The following is a 25,729-nucleotide window of genomic DNA, read 5'->3' on the forward strand; positions in this document are numbered from 1 at the left end:
TGATCTGGCACTGTAATTTCTGTGTTCTGCTACTGGTGTTTGTAAATGAGTATTTTTACTCATGGAGGTACACAGCAGTAGCCTCTGTGAGTCTACATTGAGGGCTTCATTTAGGAAATTGTTTCCAGTGACCCTTTCTCAACTCCTTTATCCAATACAGGACTGTGGGGGAGCTGGAGCTAATCCCAGCAAGAAACAGGCGCAGGGCGGGATACACCCTGGATACCAAAGCCACACACGCCAGGGCCAAGTTTCCCAGAAGCCACTTAACCCACCAGCATGTCTTTGGACTGTAGGAGAAAATCCACACAAACTTGGGGGGAACATACAAACTCCACGCAGATAGTTCCCCAGGCTCAGTGTTGGACCTAGGGCTCCAGCCCCCCCCCCCGATATATGACGGGAATTGTGCTGTATTAAGTTGTACAGTACTCAAAGTGATTTGGAAATGTACTAATGATCTGACATTTTGGATATCCATTTGGCATTACTTGAATTCATTAATAGAAAAATCAAACTGTTGACTTTAGTCCAGAAAGTTGACAGATTAAGGCCATGAATCTAATCCTGTTTTTTTTCTACTGCAGCTACAGTATTAAGAAATGTATTCTTATTGTAATGTAATTACAATCTGCAGCCAAAGATCACATTGAAAGTGAGAGATTTAGGGTCTACCACCCTGGTCCTGGAGAGACCCAATCCAGTTAATCTTAAATTGCCTGTTACTAGAGATTGACAAAATGTGGATATGACTGAGGAAATTAGCGGGTGATCCATACTCGGGACCTCGAAGGGTAGAGTGTACTCAGATTTTGGTCCCAGAGGATCTTAAAGCTACAAAGGTTAGAAAATCACCTGCTTAATTGAACTGGGAATTAAATTGTTCCACGTCATAGACAATTGATGATTTAGTGGTGACCTATGAACCCTGCTGGATTGGTGCTCTGAAGTAGATGAGCTGGAGGCCCCTTGACTAGACTAATGGGCTCATTTACTCTGAAGGCATTTGGCATTGTGAGAAGTGGCCAGTAGAGGGCGCTGGTTTATACAGAAGCCAAACTCATTATTCTCTGAGTGCTTGGAAAAAGATAACCTAGGTCATGTCACTCTCACAAAGACATGGGCCCATTGTATGGGAAGCGTGTGAATTCTAATTCATGTGCTGCTGATAACCTAGACTTTGTCAGCAATTGTTCTTGGTGGCAGTTTTATATATTACTGATCTTGCCCTTTAGCCTTGATAACAGCAGTGCAGTGTGTCTGCAGGCCACACAAAGGCATGACCTCGGTTTTTGCAATTGAATCCCTAGAACTGGAGAAGTGTGTCACAGGCTTATACTCGTTTTTCATGTGGTGTAAAACAGAACACAGCCAGTATCATGTGACTGACGTTCACAGTTAAAGAGAGCTATGGGGCAGAACTGTAAACGTCAGTCATAGACCTCCATCCATCCATTTCCTAACCACTTGATCCAGTTCAGGGTCGTGGCGGAGCTGGAGCCTGTCCCAGCAAGCAATGGGCACATGGCAGGATACACCTGGGACAGGACTACCATCTATCGCAGGGCACACACACTCACACCAGGGCCAGTTTTCCCAGAAGTCAATTAACCCACCAGCATGTCTTTGGACCGTTGGAGGAAACCCACAAGAACACAGGGAGAACATGCAAACTCCACACAGACAGCACCCCAGGACTGGAATCGAACCCAGGGCCTCAGTGCTTTGAGGCAGTAATGCTGACCACAGCATTATTTTCCCACCATCACACAGAACTCCTGAAAGTAAAACATGCACAAGTGTTGGATTATGCTGCCCAGTGGTGTACATGTATTTGAACACAGTCACAACTGTAGTCTCCTAGCGTTACTTTCTGTGAGCAGAGGGAATGCATTTGATAAGATCCTCAGTACCTACATACTGTATACATGTGCAATTCTGTTAACATTGTGCAGAGGTTTAGATTATCATGCTATGTTTAAACTTCACTTACAATGCAGATGTTTGAATGGCCCACACACTGTACAGACCTGAAATGAGACTTAAATCAAGTGATAAAGGACTAACCTCAATCATAGAAAAGAAAAGGTATCAAGCAACCTCATCAGCCTGAAATATCAGCCAGATTTGTTTACACAGCACACTACTATTGCAATAGTACTCCAAGTATATGCTTAAAGAACACTTAAAACATGCAAGGAAAAACTGAAAAGACAAATATTAAGAAAGGAATACGAAATATTAAGCAAACTGATTATATATTGTTTAATAATAGCATTATTTAATAAAATAATGCCATAGGTTAATAACACTTTAAACATAATTGTGATAACACTCTTGCAGAGCTGCCTGTTAAAGTGTTGAGAAACCCAGATGTGGCAACAATTACTCTGTACATACATTTAACATTTTTTTTACTATTATTATTATTTTGATAATCGTGAGGTGAAGTGCTCCAGATTAATTTAGATATTAGATTGTTCATGAGGTAAATGAAGTGTATTTATGAGGAAATGTAATTAAAAACTGATGGTGAAATCCAATTTACTGCATAGAGCAATTGTTTCTAACTACACCAATGGCAGCTTATATGGTTGTGTTTAGGTTATTAATCGTGAATCAACTGATCCATTAAAACGTCAAAATGTAGTACCCATGATGTTTATTCCGCGTTAGAAATATAGAAAAATAACTGTTTTTCACTGAAGTCAAGCGCATCTCTCCGGAAACAGCGTTATATTGAACTGCTGAAGCCGTCTGTACTATCTGCTGAAGCCTTCAGACCAATGACATTTTTCGCTGGTGTGGTTGCTAGGCAGAGTTATACTTCGTCACGTCAGAGCGGAGGAAAAAAAAGAATTAATTATAAAAACGGTAGTTGCCCAATAAAATAATTCCTCTGGGCTTGTCACTAGGCAGAACTACGTTTCGCGGGCCAATCAGAATATCGCTGGGCTGGAAGGGCGCAGGGAGTTGGAGGTAACCGAGAGGAGAGCGAGCGAGTGCCGGGGAAGCGAGTCACGGAGTCACCGTGGAAAACGTCAACAACAGCAGCAAAATGCCGAATAAAACTAAAAAAGAAAAGGTAATGCAATTAAAATATTAGAGGGGGAATTTGATCAGCACAGTAAAAATATGTTGTTTTTGGACAGACGGGAGAGGGAATTGATTGTACTTGATTTTTTTTTTTTATTCGCAAGGCCTACCTTAGAGACCCTGCAGAAAGAGCCCTACAGTACCTCACCTCTCCACTCTCGTATATTATTGGTAGATTTAACTCGCTGGGAAAGCAAAAAAAAAAAACAACCACCATATAATGCATCGCTTTAAAGAAAATGTAAATAGTCATATTCGGGAGGCCTTCGGGGCGGACGGCAGTCGCGAAAGCGCCTCTACATTGTTTACCGACCGTTTCGTGTGAGAAATTGATACTGGCCGGGGCAGGGGGAAACGAGTGTTAAGTTGGTCCCCCCTCCCTCTCCTCTCTCTCTTGTCTGTTGCAGAAATAACGCTGTGATTTTTTTTTTGTAACTCGCGTGTTTAAACGACCCGGGTCGCTCGCCCGACGTGGGTCCATGGACGGGCGAAGGAAGATGCAGTTTCACTCGAGGCGGCCGTGTGACATGAAATGCACGTTTTCAGTGTCAAGTTTTTGTTGTCCCCGTCCCCCCACCCCAGCTGTGTCGGAGGAGATCGGCCGGTGTCCGCTGCCCGGAGTGGAGATGGGAAACGCGGTCTCCTTACCCAGCCCGCCAGCCTTGCTGTGCCGCTGTGGCGTTTCCGCCAGGAGCTCCCTGCTTCCCTCCCCGTGTGTTCAATGTCACCGCCGAGAAACGCACCGTGTAGGCGCTAGGTGTGCAGGCGACGACCACCTGCCAACAGGATGCTTTAGCGCAGGACCGCCGAGTGTGTGCGATGCCCTCTCCCCGGAATGCCTTTATCTCCACATCCCCCACCTGTAGAAGACATCCATCCAGGCTGCGTGCGCAAATCACATTTCTGTCATGTGCTTTCACAAAAAACCCCAAACCCCAGAGCTGTTGCTCTCGCAAAGCGCTGAGAAGCGCTTGTTTTCCCATCTCGTATGGACTGGCGCGGTGCCGACGGCCACCGTGCTCGGGATGAAGCTCATGTGCTCTATGACTTGTCATCCGCAGGAGCCCGCGAAATCTGCTAAAAGTGGCACTAAAAACAGTGTCGCAGGCGGGGCAAAGGACACCGGACCCGAGAATTCAGAAGAGGTAAAGATGTATATATTGATATAATATGTTATACCATGCTTTTTTTTTTTCCGTGCTGTTGGCGGAGTAGGGTCCATTTTCAGAACTGTGCCATCAGTTATCCATGTTGTAAAAGACTTGCCAAATATATTCCTTGTACAACAGGGTTTTAGAATCAGTATGTACTACTCAGGGTTAACTTAATTTGATTCCCCCCCCCCCCCCCAAACAATTTTAAAACGCAGTGCTGATCTCTAACTGGTGGGTGGAAATACTGTATGTTACTGTATTACGAATTCCTGGTTACCCATCTAGTGTTCTTCAGGGTAAGTGTGTGTTTAAGTCCATAGGTGCGTTTCTGCGTCTCGCAGTGGCCCAGTGGTCGGCATTGCTGCCTTGCAGCACTGAGGTGCTGTTTGTGTGGAGTTTGTATGTTCTCTCTGTGTTCGCGTGGGTCTCCTCCTGGTGCTCTGGTTTCCTCCCGCAGTCCAAAGACGTACTGGCAGGATAATTGCTGGCAAAGTAGACCCTGGTGTGAGTGTTTGTGTTTGTGTGTGTGTGCCCTGAGATGGATGGTGTCCTGTCCAGGGGTTACCCTGCTTTGCGCCCGTTGCTTGCTTGGGATAGACTCCAGTACCCCTATGACTCTGTATAGGTTAGACGATGATTGACAGATTGCTGTGTGTGTTTAACACATTGTGGTGTCTGTAAGTTGTTACTTACAACAACTCAGGCTGTTGTTGCTGTATATGGGCAAAAAACATTTTTCAAAAGTTTTAAGAGTACCTGCATTAATCAGTATTGTTCTCAAGAAAGCTCTTTGTTTTCATGTAACAAACTGAGATCTTTGTCGAAACCAGAGTGTTTACATTTGCACCTTATGCACAGTTCCACTGTGTTTCTCTGTCAGATGTTGTGAACCAGCTGTATTGAATTCTTAGTAATCGCTGTTTCGTTCCCCTGGTTCAGATACCTGTGTGTAAACCAGGTTAGGTCAAGACACCATTTTTGGATTTCCAAAAACATAATGGTGGTCAAAGTTCTATCGATGACAGTCACTGAAATGAAAGTACATTATTGATTTACCTCAGAGTTTGTGTTGAGTTGTGAGCAGGTTATATGAAACACAAAACACGGACTGATTGAAAAGACAGCTTTAAAGTGTTTGCTTTGAATGTGTGCCAGATCCATGGCTGTGCTGAAATCTTTTGAAAATGTTCCTGGACTGAAAAGTAATCCACTGAAATATGGATCTAATTTTTTTTTTTTAGCGGTGGAACTGGCAAAGTTTTTTTTTGCAATATCAAGAGAAATCTTCAGGAGGCAAAGCACTTTATTTTGATCCAGATTTTTGCATTGATCTGGAAGGGAAATGTAGCTTTCTGTGTTCAACAGTGTGTCTTAACTGCACTCAGCAAAGCTCTCTCCAGCTGTGATTGCTCAGACTACTTCATTGTAAAGGTGTATAGCAGTTTCTAGGCTTATGCATATGTATGACTTTATAATTGTGTGTACTACAAGGTTTGGAATCCTTCTTGCTTATCGGAAAGTATTATTTTTTATGTAGTTGAATGTCTAGGAATTTTGCAACTGAAGCAGGAATGGAAGGACAGCTGGCTTAATGAGGTCAGCTTCAGTGTTTCACTTCACTCTGTCCACACTTTGACACCTAGAGTTACAGCTGTTGAGAAAAGAGGACCAGGTGGGGGTCATGACGGTATTGCTATTCGGGGTGTACTGCAGTTTAGAAAGCCCCTGTTTTTCAGATTAAGCAAATGTAATAAAGAATTTTCCACATTCTTGATTTGCATTAAATAGTAACACATGCTAACGTTCAATTTCAGATGCTTCCCATCATATCATGCAACAAGCCCCTCTCTCAAATGTCGGAGACTCTGGGCTTGCACATGTCCGCAAGAGCGTCCATGAATGGGTTTTAGAATCCAAATGTAGGAAAAGGGAACAGAGCAATATAATACAGAGCTGCACCGTCTTCTCTGACATCCAGGTTCCTGTTCCTTTGTCATTTTGTTTTAAGGCTTTCTTTTTTTTTTGCACAGCTGTTGGAACAATAATTCCTTAAGACCCCTTTCACGTGTTCGCCAGCAATACAGATGTTTTGAGAAAGTTTCTCCTGAAAATGCAAAGTGCGTCTGAATGCAGATGTTCACATGAACAGATCTGAGGCAAGGCAGAATGTTGGGTTTGACGCTGCCTGTCTCTGTTTAGGACATTTTCCCCGTTTGAGGTAGCAGTTAGCTTGTGTTGTTTTGAAATGGTTGGATTCTTAAGCCTAAAAGTCTTATTCCCATCAATTCATCATTGTATGCATTTAATGAACGGATGCTATATTCTTAGAAAGCTAGCACTCTTCTTAATCCTTCTGCAGTCTCTTCCTTGTAGATTAAGTAACATGTTGATGAATGGGACACAGCTGTAGGAGTCTGGCATGGAGGACAGCAGTTTGGTTTTGATTAATCTCGAGCAAATCAAAATGGTACGATGGCATCTGATGCTTTTAATCTGCCCCAAACTTTGTTTAATCATCTTCCCTGTGTTTTCTGCATTATTATTCACTTTTCATTTGGGTCTTTAATGCTTGGAGTGTTTGCCTAGGCATTGTCTGTGTGTAGTAGCTTCCCTGTTGAAATAGAGCTTTATGAAGCTCCCCCTTTGCAAATGGAGAGCGACCAGTTATTTTTATGATGCCAGCCTGATTTGGAATTGCCGATGGAGTGTTTTTCCCCTTCCTGACTGTCAGCTGCAGTCCCCGTGACCGTTTGTAGGGGTGAACGAGCAAGTGCAGGCTGACTCTTCCTCCCCGCCCTCCTTTGAGCTGCTCATCTTTAGTTTGAACACCGGAGGTGAGGTCCCTTTCACACCCATGGCAGCTAACCCCACCCTTCCCGCGGTCCATCGCAAACAGACTCATGGCTAGGGCCAAAAAGCCTATCTGTATGCCTTTGGACAGTAGGAGGAAACACATGCAAACACAAGGAGAACATGCAAACTCCGCCCTGATAGCACCCCAGGTCCGGAACTGAAACCAGGTCCCCCAGCGTTGCAAGGCAGCAATGCTGAACACTGTGCCACCCTCACGCGCTGCTGGATCGCGGGGATTTCCAGTCAGTCAGCGAGTGGCATGACCCAGTTTCGAACCCGTGATCATAGGGCTCAACCTGTGATCAGGTGAGTGCCTTGACTTGGAGGCCCGGAAGGCTTGAGACCGTATCTGGATCCTCCCTGCAATGGGTTGAAATACCTTTATGCACACTGTCTGGAATCTAATATCAGTGTAAACAGACATTTTAATCTTTATGCGAGGAAATCCTTCATTCTATGTTGTATTCTTAATATTTTTAGTTTAATAACACGAACATTTCTTTCAACAGCAGTTTACAGCAGTTCTATAGATAATAGAGACATAGTGCCTTCAGTATTTTTCTTGCTACAAAGGTAATGCTATTGATTAAGTCTATTTTTGGGATTAGCACTGTGATACCCTGCCTAGCACAAAGCTATATCCACTGTTAGGAAACGCATTCAGGCTTTTCAGTGGTTTTATCTTTGGTCTGGGAAGAATAGCCCACTCCCTGCATGCCTTGTGCACACAAAGCATCACAAGATGTTGACAAATCCAGAGATCAAAAGACATCTAGAGACCTTTCATTGTTAATGTAATTAAAGGTATGTGTGTTGTACACATTTGATCTATTGCATAATTAATGTTTTGGGAAAATAACATATCCTCATCCAAAAAATTTAATTCAAGGCTTTAAATGTTTCTTGTTAAAGGTTGGACCAAACAAGGCTTTTTATTAAACACCAACCTCCAGTTTACACTGATACAGGAGCAAAATGGCATCTTTGAAAGTAACACATCAGCACATGAACATTAGTAAAACAAACAGACAAATACAGTAATCTGCAAGCAATAACATCTGCCTTTTCTAAGAAAGATTCAGATATCCATTTATCAATTTGTCCAAAAGTAGTCAGAGGATCAGGTGTGAAATCAAACACTTGTAGGAGATATTCTGTTAACTCAAGAAAAAATGCTTCTCTGGTGTTTGCAAAACCTTTTGTTTACTTGGCCCTAAGTGTCATAAATCCCAGTAACTCAGACTGGCAGGCATGTGTGCTTCCTTTTTCTGTGCATAATGTGGTGTTAAAATTATCTGATGAAAATTATCACTATGAAGTATTTTGCCTGCACCATATCTGTTTAAATATCATTAGTATTTGTTTAAGCTCATAATCGTGTTTTCTACTGCTGTTCTCCTCGTGCATCTGCTTGTTTTTCCTGACTGTTGTCCTAAGGCATGAGTCTTAAGTCAGGAACTTGTGTATTTTTACCACATAGTAGCATCTTATTTAGCAGTTAAACACTTTAAACAGTTCTCTGTGAAAGAAGCAGAAACCAAACAGATCATGGCATAGAAGTGTAAATTTATTCAGTTAAATGTTTTGTGTACTGCCCTCGTGACAGGTGGTTTTGAGGTCTTTTCATCTTATTTTTGAACGTGTCACAAAGCTTAAAAAGAAAGCCATTATAATTCTTTCTGTTAAAACATTTCTAATTTGCAGTTTTTTCCTTTGTGGGGATAAAGGAAATGGAAACTGTAGTCTGCCTCAACAGAGGAAAGAGATGTTCTTTCAGTGCATTTTGGAGCTCTGTTAAAAATGTTATTAACCTTCAAGTACCAAAGGAACATCAGTCTATGGGTTTGCTCAGTGCCTTTTATTTGTGTTTAGGCAGTCTGATTGTCTTCATTTTACCTGTTTGTTTTTATATTTTACCATTAATGCTCTTCACACTGAGGTGTGAGAGGTTGCACGTCAAAGAGGCTTTTTGTGGATTTTTCAAAGAAAAAAACATTTGACATAAATCAAGGCTCATAAATGTTCACTTCCATACAGTTTTAGAGTCTATATATATTGAATTATAAATATTTTCCAAAGCATGACTGAGCTCTTTTAATACAGGCTGGTTGCTTAAGCTCCTATATTTCTTGGAAGTTCTTTTACTTCTTTTAGTCGAGGTGCCTGTAAAGCTGTAGAATTGTTAGGATTGACTGCTGGATAGCTGTGTACCATTTGATGGCTTTTATTTTTAGTATCTCTGTTTCAGATTGAAACCCTCCTTTATTGCACATTTCTCCTGAAAAATATTTTTAACTAATAATCTCAGTGCAAGTTCATATTTAACACTCTTAAATCATCCTTTTAGAACTCTTTTGATTTTATGTGTTTAAATCTGGTAAGAGTTATAAAAGCTGGTAATCATATTCAGAATTTTATTGATCCTGGTGGAGTGTAGGAGGATCTTTTTATAGCTGTTGACCCATAGGTGGTCTCTGTGGTCCTAAATGAGAACAGTATGATACTTTCAACAGGCCAGAATTCTTCTCTTTTATTCAGGAAAATGTTTTCTTTCCATAGATCACCATTTATGTTTCCCAGATCGATCAGGAACATCTTGCAAGGTTATGATGTTTTCATTATATTTGTAGCTGTCTTGGCTCTTCTGTTACTTAATATATCCTGTGAGGGGTGAAAGCATGCTTATTGTGATCGGACTGAGAAGAGCTAAAACCCATGCATTTTTGTTCTTATCATGTTGCTTTGGTGCTCTTTTTGTCATACTTACATCCCTAATACTCTAGAATTTCTCCACAATTTCTGAAACACAAATGAAATCTGTCAGGCCTTAATGAATCTGTCACATCCTCGCTTATTCGATGCAGGCAGTATCTATGATGATCAGGAAGGAACTGATCACTTTATTTTGCTGTACACTGCTCTCACGTTTGGGGGATTAGTACAACAGGGAAATTAAATGCTTATAGTACTCTCAAGATGGCAGCCTGCACTGTAAAGCACAGTGACTACTGGTCTTCATCGCAACCTGTCCCCTTTGGTCACCAGTGGTATCCATACTCTTCATATTTGAACCCCTGTGATTTTTTTTCTTTTTTGTACTTAGTAAAATTTAAAAGAATACTCTTTGGACAGATCATGATCTGAAAAGAGAGATATTGGGTGGGCATTTTCATTGTGAGTGTATATACCATCAAAACAAGGCTGGTATGAGTTTTTCATGGCACACATGTGGAAATGTTTATCCCCCAGAAAACAAAAATCACATCTTGGGGATTTAAAATGTTTGGGGAAAAGTAAAAAGCATAGGCAAATGAGAATCCTTTCTTGAAGACCCTACATTTTTTAGAAAAACAACGTTTTTTCTGTCCCTGTCAGGGTGATGGATATTCAAGATGCTTCCCCTTTTCTTATTCAAGACTCTCTTTTTATTCATTTCTTTTTGTTCTGCCCTGCACAATCATACTTGATCCAAAGAAAAACAAAAGATACTCTGAAATGTGTTAAGTTGGTGGTGGATCTTTGATCTGCAGTTTCAGAACAGGCACTTGTCAGTGGGAGAATGAGTCAGCTCTGCACTCTTGCCTTGGACTTTTGCCCCAGAACAATTTGAGTTCAAACCTGCAGTCTCCAAGTTGCCTATCTAATGCTTGCTTTTACCACACCAGTAGTTCTGGACTTACCCCAAGTCTTGCATTGCTAAATCTGGAATAGTGAATATGAACTTTTGGATAATAACTTACTAGATTTGAGTCTTTCAGTTCCAAACTTCTGGCAGCGAGATTGGAATTGTGCAGCGTCTGTCCCTGTTCACAGAGCCCTGAGACTCCCAGATCTCTTATCTCGCTTCATTCTTTGCAATCGGACATTTCCGTGAAAAACGAAATCCTGTTGCAACGTTTTCATTGTTAAACGTTGATCATTGCATCATAAGATAAGAAATCAAACTGCCTGAAAGTTTGTTTTTGGCTTCATAGATAGAATTTTCCTAAACCTCTTGACAGCAGTGAGGCACTCTGAGTCAAACCAGGACAAGAAGACTGTTGTTTGATGTAGGCATTGATCATTCCTGTGTATGGCTGTTTGCAACGTGACCAGTCATAAGTCTGATATACTGCTTTTTTAATAACAGTACTGTAAGCAGTTACTCTTTCCTAGAACTTGATCATGAATTAAATCATGTAAATAGGTCAGAAAAACAGTGACAGAGTGCCTAATGGTTCAGTATTTTTTTTACTCCGTTTATTATGGTAGAGAATTGTTTTGCCATCGTTTTCTTGTCTAGGAAGAATGTGTGGTTTGATTCGCCATCTGTTTGACCTCTGTTCAGTGTGGTCAAGCCCTCTGCTTATCCCAACTCGCCAATCAGTGCACATTGCTCAGTTTATACACCTCTCCCCCTTCCCACTTCAATCTTTTAAATCCTTTAAAAGAATAACAAGGGAAGCTCAAAAAGAGAAGACAGATCTCCAAGTGGTGTAGCACTGTGTTGGGTTCACTCTCTGCCATCTCTGTCCACACAGAATCTCCAGAGAGGATGGACCAGACTCGTGTCTGTGCTCAGGATATGAACTGTTGCTCCTCATGCATGAAGTTTTCTGCTCTCACTTCTTCTCCACCTTTTTCAAACTCATCACTGCCCCCATTCTTCCTTACGATTCTTCCTTAAGCTTCTTAAGAATTTTTGGCACACTGATTTGCCAAGAGACTTGACACACTACAGCAGGCGGGGGTCCTCATAGTTGGTGGGTCTCGGGAGATGGAGTCACACTTTCTGGTCAAATCCTTCATTCCCTGCCAACATGCCAGGAGATCTCTCAAGACAAGAGCTCTTATGGAGAGGGCAGGTGTTCCAGGCCACAAAACAAATGTTCTTAAGTACAGAAGAGTGCTCACCTCCTCTTGCCTAACTGTCACCCATCGCCTTTGTCATCTTATGCGCGGGTGTTCACATAAGTAGCACCCAATTAAACATATCTTTCACTAAAGGTTTGTGCATTTTCCATTTACAAGGGTAAATGCTGCTATAGAAAATGTAACGCCATCACCAGGTGTATACCTTTGCATCTCGTGTGCAACATTAAAGTCATCTGGTCTTTTTAGTGTTTGTGTGTACCTGAATACCATCTGTGTAGAGCCTTGCATATAGAGCGTTTATGATGCTGAAGGCCATACTTTAACATCCTCCCACAATTGCCTCCTTGGATGGGGGTGCTGCTGATGGGATTTGACAGGTTTTGAACGGAGTGCAGCTACAGCTTCTTCTGCGTTTGCACGGCAAGGAGCGTCTCTGTTGCTGCTAGGTGCCACCTCTGGCCGACCCGCGCTAGGATCCTGAATGGGTTCAAATCGTCACTCCGCAGCACACGCGCCTCAGCGGGCCAGCGGGCCGTTTGGATCGGACTATTCAGGCTCAGGGGTCCTTGCAGGAGCTGGCTTGCGTGATGCCCGAGCCCAAGGCCTGCTGTCCCCTGCTCAAGTTTCGCTCCGGCGCCGGACTGCAGCAGAGAGATTCGTTCTCGAGGTCACTCTAATGAGGGTGTGGTAGAGGATCCCCGATAGAGAAAAGTAAAACCCAGAAGGATCTCTTCAGGTTCATGCAGTGTGTCGAACTGCAGATCACCTGGGAGCTCCTTCACAAATCAGACCCACTGACCGTTTTATAACACACCTGTTTTTACCTAGTCACCCAGCCTGCCACCAGAAGATACGTAAAGTTTATTTACTGAGGTGATATGTATCAGTTGGATATTCTGCCCTTTGGCCTGTCTCTAGTATGTAATATCTGCCTAAGATAAAGAACCGCCTATTAAAATACATGGATTTGCAAATAGCACTGTTCCAGATGAAGTGTGGCAGGCTTGCTGTCCACAGCTGTAAATATTCATGTAGCCTTTAATCAGCTGGTGCCATCCCAGACTGAGTTACTGTTTCATCTGAGTTGTCTGTTTTTGTTCTACCGGGCTGATGGTTAAGTAGAGATTAACAACAAAAAATCAGCAAGGTATGTTTATATACTATATCAAATGTGACAGAGCCTTAATTATCCCCAGGGGGCAATTTGGTTTAAAGCATGCAGTCAACATGCAGTCTACAAAACCCACAAACAATACACTTGTATTTACACAAATAATCATTTGTTAAGCAAGGTTATAGTCTCATTATAGCAAACTTAAACCTATTTGTTTTTAGATGAGGAAATCTGTATCTTCATTCTGAGGGAAGTAATTGGAATTTGTTAAACAAAGACTCTGAAGGGTCCTCTAGAAATCCATCAGGACTTGTAGAAACAAGATAAAATGATCACATTAATTTCAAACACTATTCAGCCTAGTGTTGGGCCTAAAAATCGTCTGTTTTTCCCTTAGTCATTTTAATTTTTTTCTAATTGCAGATGATTTTCATAATTGGTCCAGATACTTGCATATTACTGAATAAATTAATAAACAGATCATTACACATGGTGAACTTTAGGGTAATTATCTAGTCATCATCTGGGTTGTGAGCTCCTCTGTTTCTTTCTTCCCCAGGTTGATTATTTTGTGTTGAGTAGCTGTTTTTTTGTCACATCCTCAGCATATTTGTTACTGGTCTGGTGTTTGATAAAGGTTCTATCTTGTGTTTTGCCAAAATGTTTGTATAGTCTGTGGGTCTTGACAGTCTGGTTTAATACTGCATTAAGCTTTGCTTGTAAAGAACTTTGAATTTCACATGTGCTTGTGTATTTCTGTGAAGAGAATCTGTCATCGCAAATTACACTACAACTCCACATAAAGTGAACAGAATTATAACTGTCTTGTTCCTGTGAATTCTGTCTAATGAATTATTAATACTTACAGGTGTAGATTTCTTTAGATTAACATATGTATGCATGTTTGGAGGCTTTCAAAAGTGTTGAAGGGAGTGGAGAATTATATGTTTTAACTAATGTTATTAGTTCATGGAAAGCTGAAGACAGTGCTAGCAAGGAAGTTCAGACGCCTGGTTAAATTGTGTTTCCACTAATCTCTGAGTGAGCAGAACGTGACGCAATCTCTGCATGGTACAAAGTTAAACCCAACGTCTTTCTACAGATCATAATGGAAAATTACTATTTATGTGCTGATTTAAATAGATTGAAAAAAATAAAATAGCGAGTGTGGCATGTGCAAATGTTTGGGCACCCTTCCAGTTGATTCATTACTAGTTTTTTAATTTGGGCTTTTCAAAGGCCACAAAACCTGGTTAAATCACAATGCCTTGAATTATTTCAAGTGAAGACAATTCCAGGGTTGAACAAATACTCTGACACTTCTAACCTCTCACGTTTTGACTGTTGTTCTGCCTAATTTCAACAACCGTGGGCTTCTCTAGGCAGCGTTTGAGGTCTTGGAAAATAAAGATAATTCACTCATGCAAATCGGGGGAAGGCTGTAAAAGGTCAGTAAAAGATTTCAGTTTGCAATTTCACCTGTCAGAAGCAACATTAAGAAATGCAAGTTAAAGTGAACTATTTTAAACTGGCAAAATCTGGAAGACCTAGGAAAATCTCTGCTAGAACTGCTCGAAAACTGGTCTGATCTGGCAAGCAGAACCCACAGTTGACTACAAATCAACAGAACGGTTTAGCTGAGACTGGAGTAGTTATTCACAGCTCCACAGTACAGCATTGCTTGCCCAAAAATGATCAGCATGCAAGAGCTGTCAAAAGGAAACCTTTCCTACAACCTCATCACAAAAGTCAACGTATAAAAGTATGCAAAACAGAATCTTGATGAGCCAGAAACTTTTTGGATCAAAGTGCTTTGCACTGATGAAATGAAAATTGACCTTTTTAGCCATAACCACAGAAGATGCATTTGAAGAAGAATGGGTGAAGCATCTGAAGAAGCCTTGGCAGCTGTTAGACATGGGGATTTATGGCAGCCAGTGAGACAGGAGATATTGTGCGGCTGGAAGGAAGAACGGATTCAATTAAACATCAACAAATCCTAGGAGCTGGTGTCCCAGAGTCAGTAAAGAAATCAAAGCTGAAAAGAGGTTGTATGTTTTAACCAGATAAAGATGTGAAAGATACCTCAAAATCAACCATGAAGTACTTAGAGGAATGAAGGATTAAGGTTTTGGAATGAGAAGGGTTCTGGAAGGAAAAGTGGGGAAAAAAATCCAAAAGCAAGAATAGAAGAACTTGGAGCTAGTCACAGGAAACCTTTGGAAGCTGTGATTTCTGCCAGTGGGGGTGTGATTAATTACAGTATTATCTAAGTACTAGATAATATTTGATTATCTGTAAATAGTTTGGATTGCACAATTAGTGTTTTGCAGAAAGACGACATGTTTGTGTTTGATGGACTGCAGGTGGAGGGAAACGGCGGGTTTGAGCTCTGCCTGTACCAATGTGGAGGTGCGCAGTACGGGATGTCCGAGTGGAACATGTGTGTGAACAGTATTGTGTGTATGGAGGTGTTTTGCAGGTTTACTAAGCTTGTGCTTTCCTTCAGGCCCAACAGCAGCAGCAGACGGCGAGCAAACGCCCCAGCAACAGCACCCCGCCTCCTACCCAGCTGAACAAAATCAAGTACTCGGGGGGCCCGCAGATCGTGAAAAAGGAAAGGCGCCAGAGCTCGTCACGATTCAACCTCAGCAAGAACCGCGAGCTGCAGAAACTCCCAGCTCTGAAAGGTAGGGTTGTCAGATCGCGGTGCCCCTTCCACTTCCAGAGCTCTGCTGTTCCTCAGTGAAAGTACAAGTTTCACGGAGGTTGTGCAGGGTTTCCCAAAACCACAGGGATGTGTTATACTCTGTTTAGAAGCATTCTGAATGCTTTTTATTTCATATGACTGTGGCGCCAGCAGACAAAATATCTTTTTCCTTCTTTACTTCCTTCAGAACACTCTTTAACGATAACCTTCAAGAAGCCTAACTATAAGCATTTGGGAGACATTTTTGAAAAGGATTTTTCAGTTTTTCAAAAGGATTTCTTTTTTCTTCTTATGATAACTCAAATCTCTCTCTCGGCAGACTGTTAGGGGAGAATTTATTAGGCTTCTCAGGAAAAGCTCAATGCCACAAGTGCTAATGTGCTGGATTTCTGACTTGTCCTTGGTGTGGCTGTGATAACACGTGTTTGATCCAGTAACTGGACAACACCTTTTACTACAGGGGTCAGAAAACCTCTTCATAACACACTTCGCTGACTGGATTAAGCTTTCATTCCTGATGTATTGTATGTGCGCCTCATCCCTATCTGAAGAGGCTTGTAATATCTAAGTGTGAAGTACACATGGTTTCAGGCACAAGCAGAGAAATGTCATTGTCCTGTAAAATATCTTTTTCAAGACTTTTCCTAAATTCTTTGTGGTTTGCAATATTTTCTTTAATAGCTGTAGTAGCATTCAAAATGGAATCTGCCAGTTTTCTTATTTTTGATGGAATGAATTTTTACTTTGAGCTAAACATTTTTAGTTTTTCTTAGTCTATTGAAAGGTGTGATTTATTTCTGCAGTAGATAAAATGTAACCAGACTTTTTAGTCTCGGGGTGTTGTTTTTTTCATTTATAGTAGGTAGATGTCCGCCAGCCCCTCAGTAATTCCACTTGTGATGAGTAGGATTAATTGAAACATCTCTGAATTAGCCTTTTTCCCCTTTTAACAGGTTTTGCACATAATGTATGACTTAAAAGATCATAATAATTTTCATGAGAACATCCCTAATTCAGCCACATGTATTTTAGCATTTGTTAATTGCTGTAGTGCTCAAAATCTGTTGTTAGGTCAGAATGTACTCTGCAGCACAAATTCCATCCATTTTCTAAGTGTTTTACCCTGTTCGGGGTTGCAGGGGCTCACGGCCTATCACGGCAAGCATCTGGCCCAAGGCAGGTCACATCCTGGACAGGACGTCAGTCCATAGCTGGGCGCACACAGATACAAACACACACACTCACACCAGGGCCAGTTATACAAGAAGCCACTTAACCTGCTATTATGTCAGTGTGTCTGTAGGAGGAAACCGGAGCACCTGGGAGACATCAGATATGAATATGGGGAGAACATATAAACTTAACGCAGATTCCAATTTCAAAGTGAAAATAATAAAACAAAGACGTCTTTGGAAGGACACCATGAGATTAGACTTTACAGGAGTTCGAGACAGAGAGGCTACTACCAACTCCCTTACATATGCTATTTCCAATCTGGACTCTCAGATTCAAAATGACTTCCCTCTAACTAAAATGCCTCATGATCAATATACAGCAAACCCCACATGCATATCCCACCTTGTAAACCATGTACAATTTTCCGGTGTGCAGACCACCACAGTTGCTTATCTTATCCTGACAGTTTGTCTAGAAAATCTTAGCTTTGTTGTTAGGTTGAGAGGTATTGCCTACAAGTAGTTCAATTGTAGTCTTTGTCATTATATTGCATAAGATTGAAATAGTTCTGGAAATATTTCTTGAGCCAAGAATAATACAATAGCTGTGCAGTGTCTTCACTTTTAAATATATCATTGTTCATGGCTTCAGTGCTGTTTCATTATTTTTTCGGAAATGACAGGAACCAGAAAGTTGCATTGATTATCAACAGCTGAAAGACACAAACCAGTTTGTTTTTCTGGGAAGTGATCTCATTTTGTGTACGGGAGTTCAGTTTGCATTGCATTGGCTCTTCCCTGTAAGGAAGAAGATGCGTTGCCATAACCTTTCTGTTATGCGGCCTCTCCTCTCAGCCCATTGACTGAACTCGGCAGATCGGTGCAATCTGAAACCAATCGAAGTGTCATTATTATTAAGGTTGGAAACGTCTCGTGTAGTGTCCCGGTAGCTTTTCGTTTCCTCCTGACCGGTTTCTCAGTGTGCTCTGGTCTAAGGGAAGCCACAGCCTCGATTGAATTCTAGTGTGCTGGGACGTCTCCTCGGAATCGGAGGGAAACAAATGCGGGAAGCCGTCGGACTCCTTTCCCTCTTTTGTGTTGTGTGAATGGGACCCCCAGGCCTGCATGGCGATGGCTGTTCTTTCCAAATTTCAGTCTGCATCGCTGCCGCCGCTGCCCCTGTAGCTCACCGTACGAGTTCTGGAGTCGGCCGGCAGCCACAACCTGCCCGCCTTTCCTTAGCCCCTAAAACGTCACTCTCCAGCCTGCGGTGTCTTCTTCATAAGCTAATTTCAGCATAAGTTATAGATAAAAATGAGGATGAACATCTGAAGACGGGTGTGGGTTTTTAGATTTTATTCTAGAGAAATTTTGTGGAAATTTAAAATCCCTCCTTATTTTATCTGTATGTGGCTTAAGAACATAATCAGAAAACGTATTCTTTGGTTCTCGTAATTCTTGATGATCAGCTTTAGATTGTTAAGGCCATTATTATTAAGAAGAGACCATGGTCTCCAAGTCTTTGTTAATTTCTACATTTTATTTTGACAGGTAGTAGACGAATAATGGAAACTCCTTAGACACCGTTGTTCTTGAAGCATCAGCAAACTGAGTTTCCACCAAACGAGCTCCAGTGATTCCCCCCCCTCTTTCAAAGTCACAAGGCCGCCTCTTGCCACATGCTAACTGTAATTATGGGCAGCCAGGCCTGCCCATGTTATTTGCTTAATTAACACATGAGCCACAGCTGTCTGGAAGGCCTTGCTTTCAGTGTAGTGTGCTTTATATCTTTCATTTACCAAGGCGTTTACATACTTTGTCCACTATCTGTATGTACTGTTTCTTAGGTCAACATTTTATCGAGTTGCGTTATCGTTTTTTTTTTTCTGCTGGTAGATGTAACCTTTAGCATGTCCTAAAAAGCACAAAACAAAGTTCTTACTGTTAGTGCATTACTGTGTGCTCATAATCACACTATTGGGATGCGTTGTACAGCAGGTTGTAGATCAACAGTGCGTGTAGTAAATATTTTTAGAATATACTTTTCCATATGTTGAACGGTAACGTACATTTTCAGTTTTCTATGCAGCCCGTGTGATAATCCTTAGAGCGACTTAAATAAGTATTTGTGCACGTGGCAATCATATTTATCTGAGCCTTTTTGTATGGATACTCTTTAAGTGTCCTGCCGCCATCAAGTGAAATTAAGGTAATTCTCCTTTATCATCGTCCCTATTTGAAAGACAGGTTCCATGCACTCTTGGAGCTGGCTTCTTGATTGCGGGGATTAAGAAATTCGTGTTTTGTGCACCATTGTTAGAGTGACAAGCTTCAGAGTATGCATCAATAATTGTTCTTTTTTTATCCCATTCTAATAAACTGTTGGGAATATTTCTCACAAATCTCATTTGAATATTAGAGCTATAACCAGAAATGACAGTCTGAATCTATGCGTCTGTGCCATAAAAATTATTTGATCACTGTTCTCATTTTGCAGGCGCTAGTTTAAAGACTCAATTAAACGGATGGCTGGCCTGGAGCTTAGCCTGTCATGTTGAAATTGGCTCGTCCGCGACATGAGCCCTGTGAAGCAGTGGCAGGTGCCAGCTGATCTCCAGGACTGTGTGGAGTGTGTGCTTCACACTCGACCCATTTCACCTGCCTGGCGTCGGACGGGTTTCAGGACTCCTGTCTGCTGTAATGACATTTGTGATCTTGACAGTGTGCGCTTTGAGCAGAGGGGTGCGGAAAACCGTGAAGTTTCTCCAGACTGTCTTTGCCTCACGGCGGATTGTTTCTCATCCCCTCCAGGAGGCTGTGCTGACCTTTCTGCGTTGTCTCCCACCACATCTAAATGTATCTAAATAACTCACGTCTGAGATGGTGAAGGAGCTCGTGCCACTGCCTCGAAAATAGGTTAAATTGGCTGTTTTATAAAGCGTGTGAGCCGTATGAATTGAACTTCTACGATCATACTAGTTGACCCCTGCTTTTTCCTAATGAGAGAACACGAACGGACGGATGTCAAGGTCGCTGGTGTTTGAGGTGCTGGAGGTTTTTGTTTTCCGTAATGTAACACTTGTTTATATGTGCTCGTGAAAAGGTGAGGCCAGCAACACATTGTAAAAGTTTTGTGAATGCCGTAGGACCACGTGGTCCTCCTCAGCAAGGACAATTCAGTGCAAGTGTGACAGAACACTTGTACTTGTTCCGTCATCCATGAGCACGGTGTTGCGTACTGAAAGGACTTTTCCACACTGTGAGAGAAACCAGCCCCCCAGCTAGCTGAAAGCAGTACCGCCTCTTGCTTTATCTCGTGTTCGGGGTGGGTGGGAGGCAGTGGCTGAGCTTGGTGTCGACCTGTTCCTTCTCCTGCTGTCTTCGCTGTGCTGTGCAGATACCCCGCCCCACGAGAGGGAGGAGCTCTTCGTCGAGAAACTGCGGCAGTGCTGCGTGCTTTTCGACTTCGTCTCCGACCCCCTCAGCGACCTGAAGTACAAGGAGGTGAAGCGCGCTGGCCTCAATGAGATGGTGGAGTACATCACGCACAACCGCGACGTGGTCACTGAGGCCATCTACCCTGAGGCTGTTGCTATGGTGAGGCCAGACTCAAGAACAGCTGCCGGGATCTTTGCAGGGGCTCCTGAGTTAGAGGCTAGTTGAATATCAGCTGAAAAAAAACCTTCATAACTCAAGGCAATACCCTCCTCTGTCTGAATCACATGATACAGCCGCTCTTTTTCATATGTGGGTTTGAGATGAGATTCAGTTTGCTGAATTCCCCCTTGAGACAGATCTGTTCATGACACCTGCTCTCCATGTGACCCTCTTTCAGTTGATGTCCAGCTGCCACAGCTGCATCTGGTTGTAATGTTGGTCCTATATTTCTGTGCTCCTCTTGCCAGCGGTATTGTCTCTTTCATTTTAATACTGGCCCTGCTTGATCCGCTCTAGACCTGATCATGGAGAGAGGCCTGGGTGCCATTACATCAGCCCTTCCCTTTGCAGAAAGCATGAAGGTGGGGACATAGATATGTGCAGCAAAGTAGTTAATTTACTTAAGCTACCCAGTGCTTCATGGCTATCAGTAGAAGAAGACTTATTTTCCGAAAATCCTAGGTATTTGAATATGTAAAATGCAGCTGATTAAGAAGGTACCATTGTCTAAATGTTTTTATTTGAACTTTTCTGATTTCTTTTATTTTGTTTTGCCAGTTCTCAGCGAACCTGTTCAGGACCCTCCCGCCTTCCTCTAACCCGACGGGGGCGGAGTTTGACCCCGAGGAGGATGAGCCAACACTGGAAGCTGCGTGGCCACACCTCCAGGTAGGCGGGGCCCTTCCATAGTTTTTTCTTTGTAGAAAAATCCTACTAGAATAAACAAATTCCGCAACTCTGTAATAAACATGCTGGGTATAGGTTAGTGGTCCAGTAGGATTTTTTTTGTGTTTCTTGTCACTTATTTTTATCATTCTCTAAGTGTTTTTATGATGAAGGTTAATGGCATCTGCAGTAACAGTGCAATGCATTAGGACAAAAACCCATGTATGCTGTGTCACCTGCTTACAGTGGTCCCAACATGTTTTTTTTCCAGCTTGTATATGAATTTTTCTTAAGACTGTTGGAATCACCAGACTTCCAGCCAAACATTGCAAAAAAACACATTGACCAAAAGTTTGTTTTATCGGTAAGTTTCTGAAACCATTTATAACTTTGATTGTTAAATATTATAGCTGTTAAGGCAGTTTTTAGATAATGGTGTTTAAATCAAGCTTCTAAGGTGATTCAGTGCTCTGCTGTATCCCTGATTCATATAAAACAACAGAAAATTAATTTGGATTTGGATTAATTTGTTATGCATGATCACTGAATTATTTGTGCCTCAGCTGATATTATTAAGAAAGGAGGTGTTAATGTTGCTCCTGGAGTTTGGAAGATAATGTCACAGTGTTGGCAGCAATACAAAAACACGGGAATTTTTTGAAAATGCTCTTTTCCTCAATGTCTAGTGTTAAAGAGATATTAACCAAGTTTTAACTTTTTTTTTAAATGTGGTTGTGTTGCATAGTGAAGGTGAAACATACAAGAGGGGCTTGTCTCTGAGTACCCTGTAACCCCAGCAATTGTACATGTCTTCAGGCACGAATCACACTGTATTACATTGTGATTCAGAGAATGGTATAAAACTGTTATGCATTAGCATAGATAAGGGTACAGTGTTCTTTGCTCCCTATCTTCCCACATGGCTCTTATCTTCTGACTTTTGATAACATCACAGGGGTTCGAAGTATGCAGGCTGTGGAGTAACGATGTTTGATCTGAATGGTGTTACAAATTGATCTGAGCATTTTGTTGCTGTTTATGGTTAGAGCCGTATCTACACCCTCATATTTCAGTCATGTCTGAGCAATACTGTATGAGGAATTGATCTCCCATTTCCATCTTCCATCCTCCATGACAGTTACTGGAGTTATTTGATAGTGAAGACCCCAGAGAAAGAGATTTCCTTAAGACCATTCTCCACAGGATCTATGGCAAATTTCTGGGGCTGAGAGCATATATACGACGACAGATCAATAATATATTCTACAGGTAAGAAAATTGCACCACATTTCAGCAGATGTTTAGAATTGTGAGGCACGGTTTGTTTTGTTGCATGTGGTTTTGCTTCATGATGTGTTGCTTTAGGGATAATATATGGCTCCTTGTAGGGAGTTGTCCAATATAAAAACATGTTGGCAGGGATGTGAATTAAGCCTGCTTCTGTTCAGTGCTTAAAGAACAAAGTTTCGCTGCTCTGTCCTGCGAGAGACAAAATGATGCATTGACATTTTTTCTGTGGAGTATGAAATGGTGTTCTGAAGAGCTTTGTGCTTTTGAACATCAACTAAGCAAATTATTGGAAAGATGAAGACATTCATGGATAAAAATAATTTATAAATAAATGTGTGCTGTAGTAAGATTAGGAAAGGAAAAGGAAGGATGGTACAGTGGCATTCTGGATGGTGATGGTGCCTCATAGCTCTCTCTGGGATCATGGGCCAGGGCACCTTCTGTGTGGAGTTTGAATGCTCTCTGTATACATTTCTTCGGGTGCTCATGTTTCTTCCCACCTCCCAAAGACTGGACGACTCCAGCAGAGCTGTGCTAAGATTTAGAAGATTTGAGATTAAAATGATAATGATGAATGTGTTTGTGGTTTTTTTTTATTTAATTTTTCAACCAATAGATTGCGTATATTTTTTTTCCTAGATTTATATATGAAACGGAGCATCACAATGGAATTGCGGAGCTCTTAGAAATATTAGGAAGGTGAGTAGTATGGACATTCCTGATTTAAAAAATGAAATAAAAAAAGTCTGTAGATGTTTTTAAAATTTCTCTTTTGTTCCTTTCTTTCTCTAGTATAATCAATGGTTTTGCTTTGCCGTTGAAAGAAGAGCATAAAATGTTCCTGATCAGAGTATTGCTGCCATTGCACAAAGTGAAATCACTTAGTGTATACCACCCACAGGTAATAACACTTCTTTTAAAATGCTCCATTTCTGTGTAAACAGAGTACTGTACATTTTCAGGTGTTGCAGTTTTTTCAGCTTGTGTTCATTTTTTTTATAGCTGGCTTACTGTGTGGTGCAGTTTCTGGAAAAAGACAGCAGTCTAACAGAACCAGTAAGTACAGATCTCTGTGTGCTTGTTACATTGGAATAAGAGAGGTCTTTAAAACCTTGAGTCACTTGGTCAGTTTTACAGTTTGGGTGTTTTGAATGGTGCAGAAGTCAAACTTCATTTTTGTGGCTCCTCTAAGATGTATCAAAATCTAAGCAGGACCATGTATTATTTTGTGATTTCTTTTTTTATTAAATGTTTACTCATGTTTGTCTAAAGTATTTTTACCTTGGCCTACTAGCAAGGATTTCTTTGTCAGTTTCTGCTAGTTTTATTTTAAATTTGCTGACTTTTAGACTTTTGTTTTTTAAACTATCGACTGTTCAGCACAGAAATGAAAGCATTTTAATTGCATGAGTTTACAGTAAGTTTCATAAAAAGATCCTTCTTCATAATCTGATTTTAAGAAATAATCTGCAGATTTTCACACATGGCTCTAGATCCCGGCCTGGTTTGTGCTACACTTTTAACTGAGACTTCGCTTTCAGTGCAGTGCCAGTGGTGTTCAGATACGGCAGTTCCTGCCAAATGATCAGTGCGTTTAAAAATTAGAGCATCAGAATCCCAGAATCCAGGGATTGTTACCCTGTAAGTCATAATGTAGTTGAAAAGGTTAAGTTGGGATAGGACTGGATAGGATCATTTGTTAACTATTTTAATATAGCAAACAGAGATCGGACTGTTTTCCTCAGTGGTTATGTAAAACTCAGCATTGATGAACTTCATATTTTTCTCTGGCCGTGACTATTCAGTCTGTCAGGAGCAAACTGCTGGTGCATACAATAGCCCCTCTGTGGTACAGTTATCCTGTTTTTGAAGTGCCTTGAAGTTTTGACTCATGAGTCGCATGTCCCCCAGGTCATTATGGGCCTGCTGAAGTTCTGGCCAAAGACCCATAGCCCAAAGGAGGTGATGTTCCTCAATGAACTGGAAGAGATCCTGGATGTCATAGAACCATCTGAGTTTGTAAAAGTCATGGAACCTCTATTCAGACAGCTGGCCAAGTGTGTGTCAAGTCCACATTTTCAGGTGAGGTGCGATGGTGAGTTCTTGGGTTGTGAAATGTATATAATATCCATTGGAGGTGCAGGGTGCAGTTTTCCATTCAAAATGTGGTTGTTGGGAAATAACATGAATTTTGTTTCATGCTTATTATGTTTTAATTTTCTGGAGAGGTAATTATTGAGGCTGTCTTTGATAAACTTTCTGATACCAGTGTGAAATGCGCACTCTGAGAACCGGGCAGAACTAGTGGGTAAAACTCTTGTTTGTTTTTCAGGTGGCAGAGAGAGCTCTTTATTACTGGAACAATGAATATATCATGAGCTTGATAAGTGATAATGCAGCCAAGATCCTTCCTATCATGTTCCCAGCCCTATACAAGAACTCTAAAAGCCACTGGAACAAGTATGTATCATTCTTGTCTTGTGTCAAGAGCTGTTCATGCACCACCTCTGTGTTACTCTAGTGTCTTCCTCACCCTGATGTGAAGCATAAAGATTACTTTGGTTTTTTGCTGAGAATGTCTAGGTTTGTATTTATCTGTCATTTGATATACATAAAACACCACTAAATAACCCAATTTCTAACCACTTCCTCTGATTCAGGGCCGCAGGGGAGCTGTAGCCTACCCCAGCAGGCAACGAGCACAAGGCAGGATACACCCTGAAATGGACACCAGTCCATCACAGGGTAGACGAACAGACACGCACACACTCACATCAGGACCAGTTTTCCCAGAATCTGGTTAACCTGCCATGTTTTACATATGTGTTTGGACTTGGAGGAAATGGGAGCTTTTGTGTTGTCTTTCAAAACTATTTTCTTTTTGAGGACTGGGAGGAATGTTCAGTGAAACAAATAGAGCAGTGTATTCATGAAATGTGACAGGTGGGAGCTTCTGTGGTTCTCATATGTTTCCAACTTTCTGATGATTGGTAGGTGCTTAAGGCAGGTGCTTAACTTCTTTATTTGTGCTGTGTTAAGAGTCTCGTGTCGTAAAGTAGTAATGTCATCTTCAAGTGAATTCATGAAAAGCAGCGCATGGCAGCTGTTTGAAAAGTTGCTGGTTTGCTGTGTTACCTCTGCAGCATGGTATTTCTCAGGC

The 25,729-nt window shown here is 41.5% G+C and overlaps 1 protein-coding gene across 2 annotated transcripts in view; it reads left to right on the top strand.

Annotated features, from left to right (window-relative positions):
• Positions 1–2,967: 2,967 nt before the first annotated feature.
• Positions 2,968–25,729, top strand: part of ppp2r5d (protein phosphatase 2, regulatory subunit B', delta) — a 30,936-nt gene continuing 8,174 nt past the window's right edge. Inside the window, exons 1-12 of one of the 2 annotated variants that reach the window (XM_088933799.1) lie at positions 2,968–3,085; positions 4,158–4,241; positions 15,581–15,761; positions 20,354–20,553; positions 21,172–21,282; positions 21,551–21,643; positions 22,418–22,548; positions 23,209–23,268; positions 23,362–23,470; positions 23,572–23,625; positions 24,481–24,651; positions 24,902–25,029. In XM_088933799.1, coding sequence (XP_088789925.1) covers positions 3,059–3,085; positions 4,158–4,241; positions 15,581–15,761; positions 20,354–20,553; positions 21,172–21,282; positions 21,551–21,643; positions 22,418–22,548; positions 23,209–23,268; positions 23,362–23,470; positions 23,572–23,625; positions 24,481–24,651; positions 24,902–25,029 — 1,349 coding nt within the window. In that variant the 5' untranslated portion in view covers positions 2,968–3,058. The remainder of the gene's footprint in view (positions 3,086–4,157; positions 4,242–15,580; positions 15,762–20,353; positions 20,554–21,171; positions 21,283–21,550; positions 21,644–22,417; positions 22,549–23,208; positions 23,269–23,361; positions 23,471–23,571; positions 23,626–24,480; positions 24,652–24,901; positions 25,030–25,729) is intronic. The other variant, XM_088933800.1, reaches the window with a different exon arrangement.

The sequence above is a fragment of the Atractosteus spatula genome, chromosome 15 (genome assembly GCF_055471065.1).
Source record: "Atractosteus spatula isolate fAtrSpa1 chromosome 15, fAtrSpa1.hap1, whole genome shotgun sequence".
Lineage (NCBI taxonomy): Eukaryota > Metazoa > Chordata > Actinopteri > Semionotiformes > Lepisosteidae > Atractosteus > Atractosteus spatula.